The sequence below is a fragment of the Hipposideros armiger genome, unplaced genomic scaffold, assembly GCF_001890085.2.
Source record: "Hipposideros armiger isolate ML-2016 unplaced genomic scaffold, ASM189008v1 scaffold_1248, whole genome shotgun sequence".
Taxonomy (NCBI): domain Eukaryota; kingdom Metazoa; phylum Chordata; class Mammalia; order Chiroptera; family Hipposideridae; genus Hipposideros; species Hipposideros armiger.
In genome coordinates, this window is record NW_017732598.1 from 142,416 (window position 1) to 156,336 (window position 13,921).

A 13,921-nucleotide genomic window follows, 5' to 3' on the forward strand; every position below is an offset into this window, starting at 1 on the left:
TCCACCAGCTCCGTGATGTCCACCTGCCAGTCCGAGCCCAGCAGGTGGGCCAGGTGGCCCCCGCGGTCAGCCGTCTCAGCCACAAACTGTGTCAAGACGCGCACCATGGCGTGCTGGTACTGCAGCGTGCAGCCTCGTCCCCGCCTCTCGTCCTCGTCCTCCTCCTCGCTGTCCCGAGCTGGCCTGTCAAAGGGTCAGGTCAGTTTAACAGATACGGGGCTTGTTGGCCAAATGGTCAGGGGCTGTGCGCGAACCATGGCAAGGGCCGCAAAGGCCAGTGGGCCACGAGCCCAGCCCGGCGTGGGCTCAGGCTGATGCGCGGGGTGGTCCTCAGAATACGGGACCTCGGTGAGGCACGGGTACTGCCCAGCTGGAACGGACTGGGGGAGGGGGGTGGGCAGAGTCCCAAGGCGCCCCAGTGACCCCCGCATCTGGTCTCCACTTTGTAGAGCCCCTTCCCCTTGACTGGGGGCTGGGCCTAGTAACTAACTTTCTTCCGGTGAAAAATTACAGCAAAGGTATGGCTGTCACTGCCAAGGTTAGGTTTCCAAAGGCTCTGGCCTCTGTCTAGCTCAGAGCCCTTTCCTTGGGTCTTCTCTCTCGCTTGCTCTGAGGAATCAGGCACCCATGCTCCCCGCAGCCCTCGGGAGGTGCCCACAGGGCCAGAGCGTGGCCTCTGCCTGTGCCAGTGAGGGGCTGAGACCTGCCACCAACCACCGAGCGTGGACGCAGACCTTCCCCCGTGAGCCCGAGACGAGAGGGCAGCTCCGCCACCAGCTGGACCACAGCCCGTCAGAGGCCCCGCGAAGCCACACCTGCATTCCTGATCTAGAGACAGTGTGAGGTAACACCTGGTTTTCCTTTAAGCCGCTAAGTTTGGGGGTGAGCCATTAAATTACCGTGTTTCCCCCAAAATAAGACCTAGCCAGAGAAGAAGCCCCAGCATGATTCCTCCAGCATTCAGGGCACGCACCCCTCACATGAGGGTTTTATGACCTGTTTCAGGGAGAAGGGTGCCTTTTCCACAAACTCCTTCAGCAAAAATATTCAGTATGAAAAGGTGCCATATTTTGGCTCCTAAAATCACGCAAGGGGTTATTTTCCAGCTAGGTCTTATTTTCGGGGAAACAGGGTATGTGGCAACAGGTAGCTAACATAACAGGGCCGTGTGTGCCGGCTGTGGCCCGAGGGAGGCCAGGACCTAACTCAGGGTGAGATGACCAGTGATGACACATGTAGATGGCCCAGGGGACAGACAGATGGCCACTGTCCCCTCCACGCCTGATGCCCGAGGTGCAGTCAGCCTTCCCCACATCAGTGTCCACTGGAACAACAGATGGTCACCTCTCCCATCAGGTCTGCCGCCATCTGTGACAGTGCCTGGGCTGCCACCATCACGCTCGGCCAGTTCTTCGTGGTTCTTTCCCCACGGTTGCCTGCTCTCAGCCGCATCAGGGATCACTCCTGACTCTGCCCTCCCACTCAACACCGGAAACCCTAGTGGTTAAGAAAGGGGCCCTTGCTGAAACCGTCATCCAGCCGCACGTGAGACCCAGGATAGCATCCCTTGAAGCCATCCCCTCTCCCACGGGTCACACGGGTGGACATCCAGTGGGAGGATGGTAAGAGCTACCCTCGGAGAAGCTCCCATCCTCTGCCCTCGGCAGGCCCCAGGAAATGTCCTCCTCTAACCCTGCACATGCTCATTTGGGTCTTCCCACCGGTCACTTGTACCTGAGCCTTTGAGCAGGGGCTCCTCTGAGATGACAATGTCTGAGCTTCCTGAGCTCCTAAACTCTGTCATGATGTGCGTCTGCTTGCCTGGTGTGGACGGTGGGGACTTATCGCTTTACAAAACACCCTCAGAGCGATACAGCAGACACACAGGTGACACGCTTCTGGCTTCAAGTCCCCACAGCAAAGCGAGCCCAGGGTGCCTGGACTAGGTCAGGGGGCATTGGTCCCGACACCTCCCCAGTGAGCGCATCGCGTGCGCCTTCCCATGGCCCGTTCTCCCCACCGGCTGGTATCGGTCCATCGGTTCGGGCAGGGCTGGCCTGTCCCTCTGGCTCCTCAGGCTCCAGCCAGGGGACCGAGGCTGCAGTCCACTAGCCAATCGTGTATTCTGTCACTTTGGCTACAGCGACTAGATCGGGGATAAGGCTTAACGCCAGGGCTTCCGCTGGAATTATTGGGGAAGGGAAGAGGTACTTTCTGTGGCATTGCAGAGAAGATTGGATGAAACTCGGGAAGCTCACGAGACAAGCCTGACGGGGTGCAGCCACAGGAAGCCAACCAGAGCCAGGAGGTGGAGCCTGAGACCTAGGCCATTGGGCCTCTGGACCGGGTCACGCCTGAAACCAGGCAACCCCACAAACGCCCATCTGGGCTGCCGCACACCGACCCGGGTTTCTGTGGGGGGTCAGGACGCATACACCCACCTCTTATTGGGGACGATGGGGACCCTCCAGCCCTTGACCTGGTTCAGCTCGGCGTCTGTGACCTCGATCTGCAGCGGGAGGCGCGGTGCCCACACTGTCATCTCCAGGGGCCCGCTGAGGTGCTGGTAGCTGAAGTTCACCACCACACCCACCTTGCCTTTCACTTCCTTCCCATTGACAAAGACGAAGTCGCAGCGGTCGGACACCTGTGCAGAGGGCGAGACGCAGGAGTTTTTGTCAGATCTCGCAGCCAAGGGGACAGCAGGAGGACCTGGGGAAAGGGAAGCAGCCTGGCTGTTTCGGGGTCCCTTGTGGGAGGGCTAAGCCCTAGTGTGATGAGGAAGGTTAGGGGTGCGGCCCCGCCACACCAGGACTGATTTCAGATGTCTGGCTTCCAGAACCATGAGGCGATAAACGCGTGTTGTCTTAAGCCAGCAGGTGAGGGGTGGTTTCTGTCAGCAGCCCCCGGAGACAGCAGAGCACAGCAGGGCCATGAAACTGGGGCTTGGGGGTCTGGGCTCAGCGGGGAGGGAAGGGGCGCCCCTCCAGCTTGCTGAGCGGATCACACGCGTGGTCTCAGTCCTCAGGATGCCCAGGGGGGCAGAGCTGTTACTATCTGCATCTCAGGAGGGTCAACCTGAGGCCCGAGACCATAGGTGACAAGGACATTTCCCTGGGATGCAGGGCTGGAAAGTGGCCGAGCCCAGACCCCAGCCCAGCCGCACCGCCGTCCTGTGGGCAGGTGTGCCATCCCACCCGGGTTCCTGGCAGCCTGTCTCCTTAAAGGAGACGCACCTCCCGCCAGCACTGAGGGAGATGGGGGTGGGCGTGAGGAAAGCAAAGCAGGACTCATGAGGCTGTTCAAACATCAGAAAAGCATTTCCAGCGAAGGCCCTTTTATCTCCATGCCGGCAGTCGGGATGCTGAATGCACCAGGGGACATGGAGACAGTCGGCATCCGAGGTGACCACAACTGAAGAGGGACGTGGGCCTGGGCATCGGGGAGCCTATGGACTGTCCTCCTAGCTGTCTGCCCACAGACGGGGCAGCGGTGTCACTGACTGAAAGCCAAGCAGCAGCCGTGGTGGCTTCATTATGTCCTGGCCTCGGCCTCGGCTCTCCTGGCTTCAGGGCTAGCCATTCTCTACACTTAGGCTTTGCTCTGTCACGTCTTCCAACTGTGAATCAGGCTGAATTGTCGGGGATGCGGAGTGAGGGAGGGAGAGCTTACTGCTAAGGCTTGTTTTCAGGGCAGCAGGCTGCTGTGTGAATTTAACTTTTGGGCCCTCTGGCCAAGCCCAGAAAGGAGGCCAGCCCGTCCGGGCAAGTGTGTCACCCCAGTCCTCCAGGATGAGGGAAGCGGACGCCGGTGCGCTGGGACAGTGGCCAACGGAAGACTAAGTCTTGTACGAGTTTTGGTTTTAAACTCAGAGTTCGTTCCTCGAGGTAAGAAGACAAGGTGGGAGCTACACCTTGGTTAGAGGTGGGAGGCTCAGCAGGGGGGCGGCAGGCCGTAAGACCCTCGCAGTCCTAGCGGAGGATGGGGAGCCTCTGTACCCCCCCACGGCTGCCTGGAGTTCCACCCACGGCGTGGGCCACACGCTACGTGGCGGCCCCCGCACGGCGGTTTGCCAACAACGTCTGGCTCTTCCTCAGACCCATGGCAAACTGTCCTGCCGCTTGCTTGCTGCTGGACAGGGAACGAGTATCTTCACAATGAGTTGGGAGCAGGGTGACACCTGTCACCCTCTCTCAGGAACACTCAATTTCCAGTAAGGGACCTTCCAGAGCTTCCCGTCCCTCCAGTCTGGCCCCTGGCGGTGCTGCAGATGGTGGCTGCCCTGTCACCCTGGGTCCTGAGCGCCGTGACGAGCGGAGTCCCCCCACATGCTGGGAGGGCCAGATGGCATGGGTGACAAGCACCCCTGCTTGTGTTAAGTCACTGATATTTCGGGGTGGCTGTTACTGCATTTTACCCAGGCTGTTCTCAGAGCTGCAGGGGGACCTGTTCTTATCACTGTGTGACACAAAGAATGCGGCAAAGGGTGGGAGTCAGGGGCTGGGGCCCCTGCGGGAGACACAGGAAGGCAGGGGTAATGAGAGGGCGGGAGGACGGTTCTCGCTCTGGCCAACACAAAATGAGCCAGGAACGTAATTGGGGTCCCAGGGGGCGAGGTCTCTGTCACAGACAGGCTGCAGGAGCACCTCTCCTGAACACCCAGGGTCTGGGGCCACCCCCTCCTAGTGCTAATGACTTTCTAATGGCTGAAACGGTATGCAAATGAGTCTATGAAAACAGGTAGGAGTGACAGGGCCTCGGCCTTGCTGCCACATCTCGGAGGAGGGTTTGGGGGAAGTTGAGGATTTGAGGAGAATACAAAGATTGAGGTCTCCGGGGAAGGCTTTGGTGCTGAGCCCGTGAGCCTGGGGGTCTCGGGCACGACACTGGCCTGGGGTGCTGCTTCCCAGGAGTCACATGTCCTGGGGCCCATGGTGCCACCAGCCTGCCTGCTGCCATTCTCGCAGGGAGAGGACTCAGCCTGGGAGGAGGGGGCTGACATCTTTCTTCCTGGTGACGCTCTGACTCAGCATGGCTGCTGCATTTATGGCAGCTGTGGCCTTGCTAGTTCTCCCCGTCCTTTGTCACTTCCTAGTGACATACAGCACAGGGAAATAGTCAACACTATGTAATCACCTTGCAGGGTGACAGATGGGCACCAGGCTTGTGGCGATCACGTTTGTATACACGTGAGGTGTACAAATACTGAACCATTCACATAATATTGTATGATATACAACTATATACTGGGATTAAAAAAATACGTTTGCGCCCATTCATCGGAGCAGAAAAGGGGTGGGATACTAGACCAGCCTGGCACCTGGCGGGGGAGGGGATGACGGGCGGGAGGGGGGCTTACACAGCAGGTGTCGTGAACCTGAGGATTTCAAGATGAGATCGCCCAGGATTGGCTGCGGTCATAGCGTCCACATATGGGAGGCGGGGGCGGATTTGAGACCACAGAAGAGGGGAAAGCCGTGTGAAGACCACAGACGCTGGACGATGTGGCCACAGGTCAGGGATGCCCACTGCCACGGGATCCTGGGGGAGGCAGGCAACAGACTCTTCCCTGGGAGCCCTCAGGGCCCCAGAGCCGCGAGGGAAAGCGTCTCTGTGGTCACTTCCGGGCCTTTCCTCAAGGAGCCCATGCACGTGGTGCATGGCTCAGGCTGGGCTCCAGGGAACCTGAGCCTGGGGACACAGCCTCGTCGCCCCCAAGCTGCATCCTGGGCGGGATGGACAGGCGGGAGTGCGTTCCTGCAGGAGCCAGGCGGGGCGCAACGCCCCCTCCAGTCCCCTGACACCCGCCTTTTCCTCCAGCTCCCCGTCACTGCCTGAGATTCAACATTACCAAGTTCCCGGGAGATGAACTGGGGAACCGCGTCAGGCCTGGGGAGCTGACGAGACCCGTTCGTTCCTTCTTGTTAAAGTATGACTAACTGTACATGTCAGGTAATTTATGAACTGCCGCTTTACAACGCTGACGGTTGGAGGGAATGAAGCAGTAAAACTGCCGAACCCCCTCCTATCAATTCCCAGCCGGCGCGATGGGGCCACAGCTAATATTTCTGACGCTGGTGCACACATTCTGGCACTTATGTGAATTTAATGCCAGTTCCTTTTTTTTCCTGTTTAAACGCTGTATGAGTATAAATCTTATTTAAATATCACCAACATTCGTGGTGAAATTTATGTTCTTCTGATGTTTTTCTCTTCCCTTTTATTAAAGAGGTAGAGCGGAGGGGATTAAAATTCTGCTCCCTCCACCCCTTAACTTGGGCAAAAGTAGACGGCCTAAAGGAATATCCGCCTGTTTCGCCGGCGAGGTACTTACTGCCTTTCAGGAACCCGTTTTGATCCAGGACTAAGCGATACACGAATATAGGGGCACCAGGAGAGACAGCGCTAAGCTGTGCTGACGGCTGTGCATGCAGCTGCGAGCTAAGCATCTCACACCTTATTCCAATTGAAATCTCCACAGTGATTCTAGTAGGCAGGGTACTGTCAGCCCATTCTCCAGGTGACCAACCGAGGTGCAGCATCCCACAGCCATCCGGGACGTGCTACGTGGGACCCGCAAGCGGGAGAGGACTCCTTAGCTCACTGCTGTCAGCTGATTTCTTGGGAGACAGCTTCACTACCTCCGTGGGGTCTGTTCACGTGAAACGCACTTGTCTGCCAGGAGACAAGTTGTAAATGGTCACACCGGGGAGGAAGGGCCCTGGCAGACTGTGCCGGAGGCCTGAGGCTGACGGCCCACACCCATGCAGATGCTGTGTGTGCAGAGGGAGGGAGAGGTGGCTTGAGCATGAGACGGCCCTGTTATGAGCTGACTGTGTGCTCCCCCACACCGTTATGAGCTGACTGTGTGCTCCCTCACACCCTGTTATGGGCTGACTGTGTGCTCCCCACACCCTGTTATGGGCTGACTGTGTGCTCCCCCACACCTTGTTATGGGCTGACTGTGTGCTCCCCCACACCCTGTTATGGGCTGACTGTGTGCCCCATCCCCCGCCCATTCATATGTTGAATGCCCAGCTCCCAGGGCCTCCGATGTGACTGTATGTGGAGATGGGGCCTTAAGTTAAAAAGCTGACGAAGTTACAATGCGTCCGTTAGGGTGGGGGACATTAGGACACTCCTGCACAGAGGACAGACACGTGAGGACACAGCAGAAAGGTGGCCGGCCGCCTGCAGGACGAGGACAGAAACCTCAGGAGAAACCAGCGCTGACCACACCTTGGTCTCAGGCTTCTGGCCTCCACAGCTGTGACAAAATAACTGTTGCCTGAGCCTCCCAGCCTGCTGTCCTGTTACGGCAGCCCGGACAGGCGATATAGCCCCCTACAGTCCCTATAGGCTGTTTTCCCGGTTCGGGAGCAGACGGCCAGGCTGAATGCGGGGGGCCAGCAGGAGCTCTGGGGACGGCCGCTCAAGGGCCTGACACCCAGCAATGCGCGGCTTGCACCGAGGGCTTCCCGGCCCGGAGGGATTGATACGATGCCCACTGTACAGCGGGGAAAACTGAGGCACAGCGAGATCAGGACATTTGCTCAAGTTCGCACAGCTACACAGTGTGGGACCGGGCTTCAAACCCGGGCCACGCTGCCTGCAGAGGCTGCCCTCTTATTCCTTCCGTGACACGGTGACGATGCGGAACTCTCTGGGAAGCAGACGCTAGACCCAGGTTTGTCAGGCAGTAACAGCGTCTGTGAAGGAGGGAGGCAGGCGGGGTGGGCGGGCGCTGGGCTCTGACTGCATTCTTCCAGCTCAAATGTGAGGTCTGGAGCCGAGGCTGGGTGCCCGCAGCGGGGACATGGCCTTGGCGAGAGCGCTCAGACCCTGTACCACCTGCTCCATCAGCAGCAGGGCCACCCCTAAGCAGCATGACTCAGCTCGGAGCTGTGAGATCCCAGGAGGCAGAGCTGGAGCCCCTTCTGGAGGAAGCACCTGGGGTCCCTGTGTGTCACCACTCCAGGCCTCCTAAGAACGACACCGCATAGGGAACTTCTGGTACCTTTGGGACCATCTCGTATATTAGCTAGCCAATTTTTTTCCCATGTAAAACCCTAAATTTAAGTCCCCAGGCGGCTCTCTTATTTTGAAATCAAACAGAACACGTTTATACAACCTTTCGCTCCCCACTTCCAGTCTCTGCCTCGGTCAGAAGGAAGCACACGTTCCGTGAATGTTCCCTTTTCTTTGTTTCCAAAATCGCCCACCATCTGGCCTGTGTTACAGAGCACAGTGGTCCTCACAATCACCGGCCAGCTCTCCGACAGGAAATAATTTTAGTGGCAACCAGCCCAAGTAGCTGTGGCCCCGGGCTCGGCACTAGTGGTATTTTCGGGGTCTCCTTCTTTGGTGTGGGGCCGCGCTGGGCACCATGGGATGCTTAGCAGCACCCCTGGCCTCTACTGACTAGATGCCAGGAGCAACCTCCCCTCCAGTGGTGACAACAAAAACATCTCCAGATGTTGTCACATGTCCCCAGGCTGCAAAGCCACCATTTTAATCACTTTTTCTAGATGTAATCATTTGACCCCCACAGAACCAACCTCCCCCTCCACCCCCACCCCAGAGCTTTTACAACTGTCTCCACTTCATAGATGAGGGAACTCTGAAAATTAAAAGAGATTCACATTTCTCGTATTTTGCTTTTGAAAACCACGTGGTAACAAAGGTCCTTGACGTACCTCCCTGCGCTCGAATGTGCCTTTCTCTACGGTATGTATTAGAAGCTCATCCGAGAGAATGCCACCATCTTCACTTGCACGTCCCAGCGGTCCTGTGAAGTTGGTGTCATTCCACCTCCTTTTTCTGGACAGGGAACTCTGAGGCTCAGGATGTGAAGGAATGTGGCAGGCTGTCATTTTCAAGGACAGCCACAAAAATCCCCCCATGTGCTCTTCTCCAGTGGGGCTTCTCCACGAGGGGGACTCTAATCCCCTCCTTGAATCAGGACTGGCCTTAGTGACTCGCTGGACCAACAGAAAGTGACACAAGTGGTCACCTGAGGCTTCTAATGACAGATCGTAAAGTCCCCCCCCCCCCGATGATTCCTCAAACACTTGTCCTTCAGGCGTCCCTTCTCAGAACCCACATGTGACGTCACAGGAAGCCCAGGCCAGGTAGAAAGGCCGCATGTCTGAGCCCACACTGGGCTCCCAGCTGGCCACCAGCACCAGCTGTCGTCCACATGGCTGCGCCACCTTGGATGCCAGTATAGTCGCCACCTTCTGTAGTCACCAGGACCCTGAGGTGGGAGCCATCTGGGGTGTGGAGCCAGCATGGAGGGCATCTGCCCTGGAGTCACCTGAACTGCCTGTGTGACTGAGAGGCGCCAAGACTCTGGTGCTCTTTGTCACCTCAGCACCGCCTAACCTGTCCTGACTCATTGGTGTGGCGCCGTGTTGTCAGCGACCAGAGCAGTGCCTGGCGTGTGGCAGGTACCCAGGAACGAATGCGCAAAAGTGAGGGTGACTTTGTAAGAAGCCCAAGCAGAGCCGATGACACGGCCCCAAATGTCCTAAACCTGTGCTTCTCAGCCAGACTGAACACCTCCAAGTGCTCGACAAGTGTTTTATGAGTCCCCCTTAAAGTCCCGAAGGGAATTCACAGATAATGTCAACTACCGACAAGATAATTTCACTTGGATTAATATAATGCCCTAAGTGGATACAAAGCAAAATTGGAATGAATTTATAATAGAACGATCCATATCTCAACACGCAGCTTCTCGAGCATCATTCACTAGGAAGCGCGGTGAGGCCGATGGCCCTGCTGATGGGGCCACCATGAAGCTGCGGCGATGACGGCACAGGTACAGGGCTGCTGCGTGGTCCACTCAGCGTGTGGGCGGTGAGGACGTTCCCCCATGGGCAACAGCTCTGGGTAAAGTTACAAACAAACACAAAGCACCCCTTCGATTCAGCCCGAGTTTGCATTCCTGGAAATGCAGTGTTTTGTGCCTTAAGCTACAGTGTAGCTAACGACAGCTTTCTCTTAGGTTTTGGTGGGGTATTTAAATGCTGTGAGAGCGTGGGACTTTATTTTGGTAGTGTGGGACTGTCCCAGACATCGCAGGACATGGAGTACCTCTGACTTGTGCCCACTAGACGTTAGCATGCCCTAATCATTGCGACCAAAAAAGCACTCCCACAAAAAACACTCCCATGAATGTGCCAAACAACCCCTAGGGCAGTTATGTCCCCGTGGAGACCCATGGCTTTAAGCGAATATTTTACCCTTAGGCCACGCCCAGACCCCCGGCTACTGCTGGGTCCATGCAGGGCACTCAGTGTCCACGCTGAGTCCACTTCCACTGTCTTGGTCCCAGTGACCAAAGGGAGGACGTAAGCGGAAGTCAGCAGGAGCGACACCTGTTCTCGGTCTCAGGTGGGCGAGTCAATAGCAGGGAACTTTCACTCACAGCATCCTGGGGGTGCGGTGGGAAGGGAGGGGCAGAGCCTCATGTCCTGGCGGCAGGGAAGAAAGGGGCCACTTCCAGGAGCTTCCAGACAGACACATTTCTCTTCCATGCAGACGAGAAAGGGTCAAAGCCTTCCTCTGTGTGACTTTGCTCTCCATCAGCCTCACCCTGACCTCCTGTCTCTTTGTGCATGGGATCTGCAGAAAGTGACCACAGAATGCTCCTTCTGTGCCGGCAGCATCCTAGATCATGGACATGGCCGACACCGGGCCCCCCGACCACCTGTATGTGCTGATGGGAGAGGATGCCCAAGGCTTGACCCGGGTCATGGCTCCACGTCTCTTTTTCAGAAGGGGTGGGCATCTTCCTCCACACAGAGGCTCCTGTGCCCACAGCACCCACCCAGGAGGGTACCACAGTGCTCAGCCTGCTCGACTGTACCAGCGACTCTGGAAGACAGCGCTTGACTTTGTGACGTTTGGCAAGAGCATCAGGTCGCCACGTCCAGGCCCCTTGACCACATGCATCACGGATGCTTCCTGCTCAGTTTCTCTTCTGCCGACGAGCCTTCCAGAGCTGTGTCCCGGGCATCTACCCTGGTCATCATCCTGGAGCTTCTAAGACCTTTCCTAGTCAGCATTTCCTGGCAAACAGAACTGCCTGCTCTTGGGACCATCTGTGCGTCTGCTCCAGTTTATCTCCTCCCACCAGGGCGCCCTCTGCCCCTCACCGCACACTCATGCTTCCTGGGTTTTTCGAGGCCGGCCGAGTGCAGAGTCCAGGCAGGAGCTGTCTCATTGCTCTCTCAGCACAGAAAATGGACCAAAATCAGTCGCTTCCTGCCCATCAGTCAGGAAAGGCCCTGGCTTCGACTCCACCTTCCAGATGGATGGGAACGGATTAGGGAAGCCTCCCTCCCTCCCTCTCAAGCCCTAACAGAAGCCCAGCTCTTCCGACCATGTGTCCAGCACTGCTGGACAGTCACCCTCACGGGCCCCCGCAAACACTGCCCCAAACATTTCAAACAGTGCCACAGGGGCATCTGATGACCCAGCATTGGCTACTGTACTCACCATTGCCATAAAGGACACTACTGGTGGTGGGGCCTGGACCAGGAAGTCAGGGGAGCCCCCACAGGACCCCTGCTTGGCGGTGGCGGGGTGGCAGTGTCAGGATCAGAATGCCGGCTACCTCTCCAGTACCGTCCCTCCCCCCCTTCCCTTCCATCCTCCCTTCCTCTCTTATTTCTAAAAATCTTTTTATTCCCTTATTTTTTCTATTCAACATTTTTATTACATACAGGTAAGTGTACACGACACGAGTGTACAGCTTGATGGTATTTCGTAAAGTGAACAAACTCGCAGCCGGAACCCAGTTCCAGGGCCGGGGTGCTGCCGTCACCCAGATGTCCCCTCACGCCCTTCCAGTCACCGCCCTGGCCCCACATCCCGAGTAAACACTAACCTTTTCTCTAACATGGTCACTTGGTTGTCTGTGTTGTTAGCCTCAGGTATAAATGCAGTTCCCCGCACGGGAGACCCTCCCGAGCGAGGTCCCACACCTGTCCTCACCTGCGGAGCCGAGAGGCTTCCTGTGGGGAGTGCCAGGTGCAACACCCGGCAGGTGAGTGCAGGGGAGGTGGGGAAACGGGGGAGGCCTGAGGGACTGCAGTCAGCCCTTCGGGTTGGCACAAAGATGAGATGACAGGCCATCACTTGTCACTTGAAATTCTTCTTAGATTAAGGCAGCAGGTGGCCAGTCCTCATTTACTAAGGAGAGAGGCACAAGAACGCTGCAAATCTAAGCCTACGTGACCGACGGAGAACGGCGGCAATAAGAGATAATGTTAGCTCAGGCCAACCACAGGCTGGGAGAAAGGGCGGGCATACATCTGGTAAGGACTGGCACCCAGAGTCTACAAAGGACTCTCAAAGCTCAACAAGAAGAAAAAAAAAAACAACAATTAAAATAAAATGGGCAGGGCCGGCCGAGTGGCGCAATGGTTAAGAACTCGCTTGGGATGCCAGAGGGCCCCGGTTCGGATCCCACATATGAGGGCCAGTGACACTNCCCGGCAGGTGAGTGCAGGGGAGGTGGGGAAACGGGGGAGGCCTGAGGGACTGCAGTCAGCCCTTCGGGTTGGCACAAAGATGAGATGACAGGCCGTCACTTGTCACTTGAAATTCTTCTTAGATTAAGGCAGCAGGTGGCCAGTCCTCATTTACTAAGGAGAGAGGCACAAGAACGCTGAAAATCTAAGCCTACGTGACCGACGGAGAACGGCGGCAATAAGAGATAATGTTCGCTCAGGCCAACCACAGGCTGGGAGAAAGGGCGGGCACACATCTGGTAAGGACTGGCACCCAGAGTCTACAAAGGACTCTCAAAGCTCAACAAGAAGAAGAAAAAAACAACAATTAAAATAAAATGGGCAAAAGATCAGAGCCGACACCTCACCAGAGAAGGTATACAGACGGCAATTAAGCACACACAGAGATGGTCCCCGTGTCATCAGGGAATCACCTGGAGCAGCAAGGAGACACCACTGCACGCCTATTAAAATGGCTAAAATCCAAAACACTGGCAACACCAAATGCCGGCGAGGCTGTGGAGCCACAGGAACCCTCCCCCGTCGCTGGGGGGAATGCAAAGTGGTGCGGCCACTTCAGGAGACAGCCTGGCGGGTTCTTACAAAACTAAACGTACTCTTATCACACAATCCAGCAGTCATGCTCCCTGGTATTTACCCAAAGGGGATGAAAACTTCGCCCAAACAAAACCTGCACACGGACGTTTACAGCAGATTCAGTCATAATCACCAAAAACTTACAAGCAACCAAGACATCCAGACAACAGAATGTTACGCAGCGCTAGAAAAAAGGAGTTATCAAGCCCTGAAAAGACGTGGAGGAACCTTAACTGCATATTAAGTGGAAGGAGGCAGTTGCAAAAGGCCACACGCTGTCTGGTTCTATCCTGCTGGGCTAATGTTGGGGTGTATATGTCTGATGAGTGGTAACTTCCAGCATCGAAGTACCGCCCCGAGATTGACTACAAAGGGGAGCAAGTAAGTTGGCCGTGGAGAAGCCTGGCAGACACCCCTGAGCCGAGAGGTCAACATTAACACCACCGGCAATGAACCACAGCACCGCCCCGTCACGTCACAAAAGGGCTGTGCTTGCCCGGAAAGCATAACCACCTCTAATCGTGAGAAAAGACCACGGACCAAAAAAATGCGAAACTTTCTATAACGTATCTGGTGGGTGCTCTTGAGAAATGCCAAGGTCATGAAAAACAACACGGTCGGGTCCCAGGTTGAAAAAGACTCAGCAGACACGAGAGAGAACTTGCTTCCTCTTGCCATTCTCGTCACTTCCTGCTTTTCCAGGTGAGGCCATCCACGGCTGCCGGAGCTGCGGCAGCCACTTCACAGTCACGAGGGAAATCGCTCCTCAAGGTCAGGGTGACAGGGGACAGTGACATGCTACC

The 13,921-nt window shown here is 56.5% G+C and overlaps 1 protein-coding gene across 1 annotated transcript in view; it reads right to left on the minus strand.

Annotated features, from left to right (window-relative positions):
- Positions 1-13,921, minus strand: part of TMEM132D (transmembrane protein 132D) — a 299,170-nt gene that overhangs the window by 6,939 nt on the left and 278,310 nt on the right. Inside the window, exons 4-5 of the mRNA XM_019633150.1 lie at positions 2,442-2,647; positions 6-183 (exon numbers count right to left, since the gene is read on the minus strand). Coding sequence (XP_019488695.1) covers positions 6-183; positions 2,442-2,647 — 384 coding nt within the window. The remainder of the gene's footprint in view (positions 1-5; positions 184-2,441; positions 2,648-13,921) is intronic.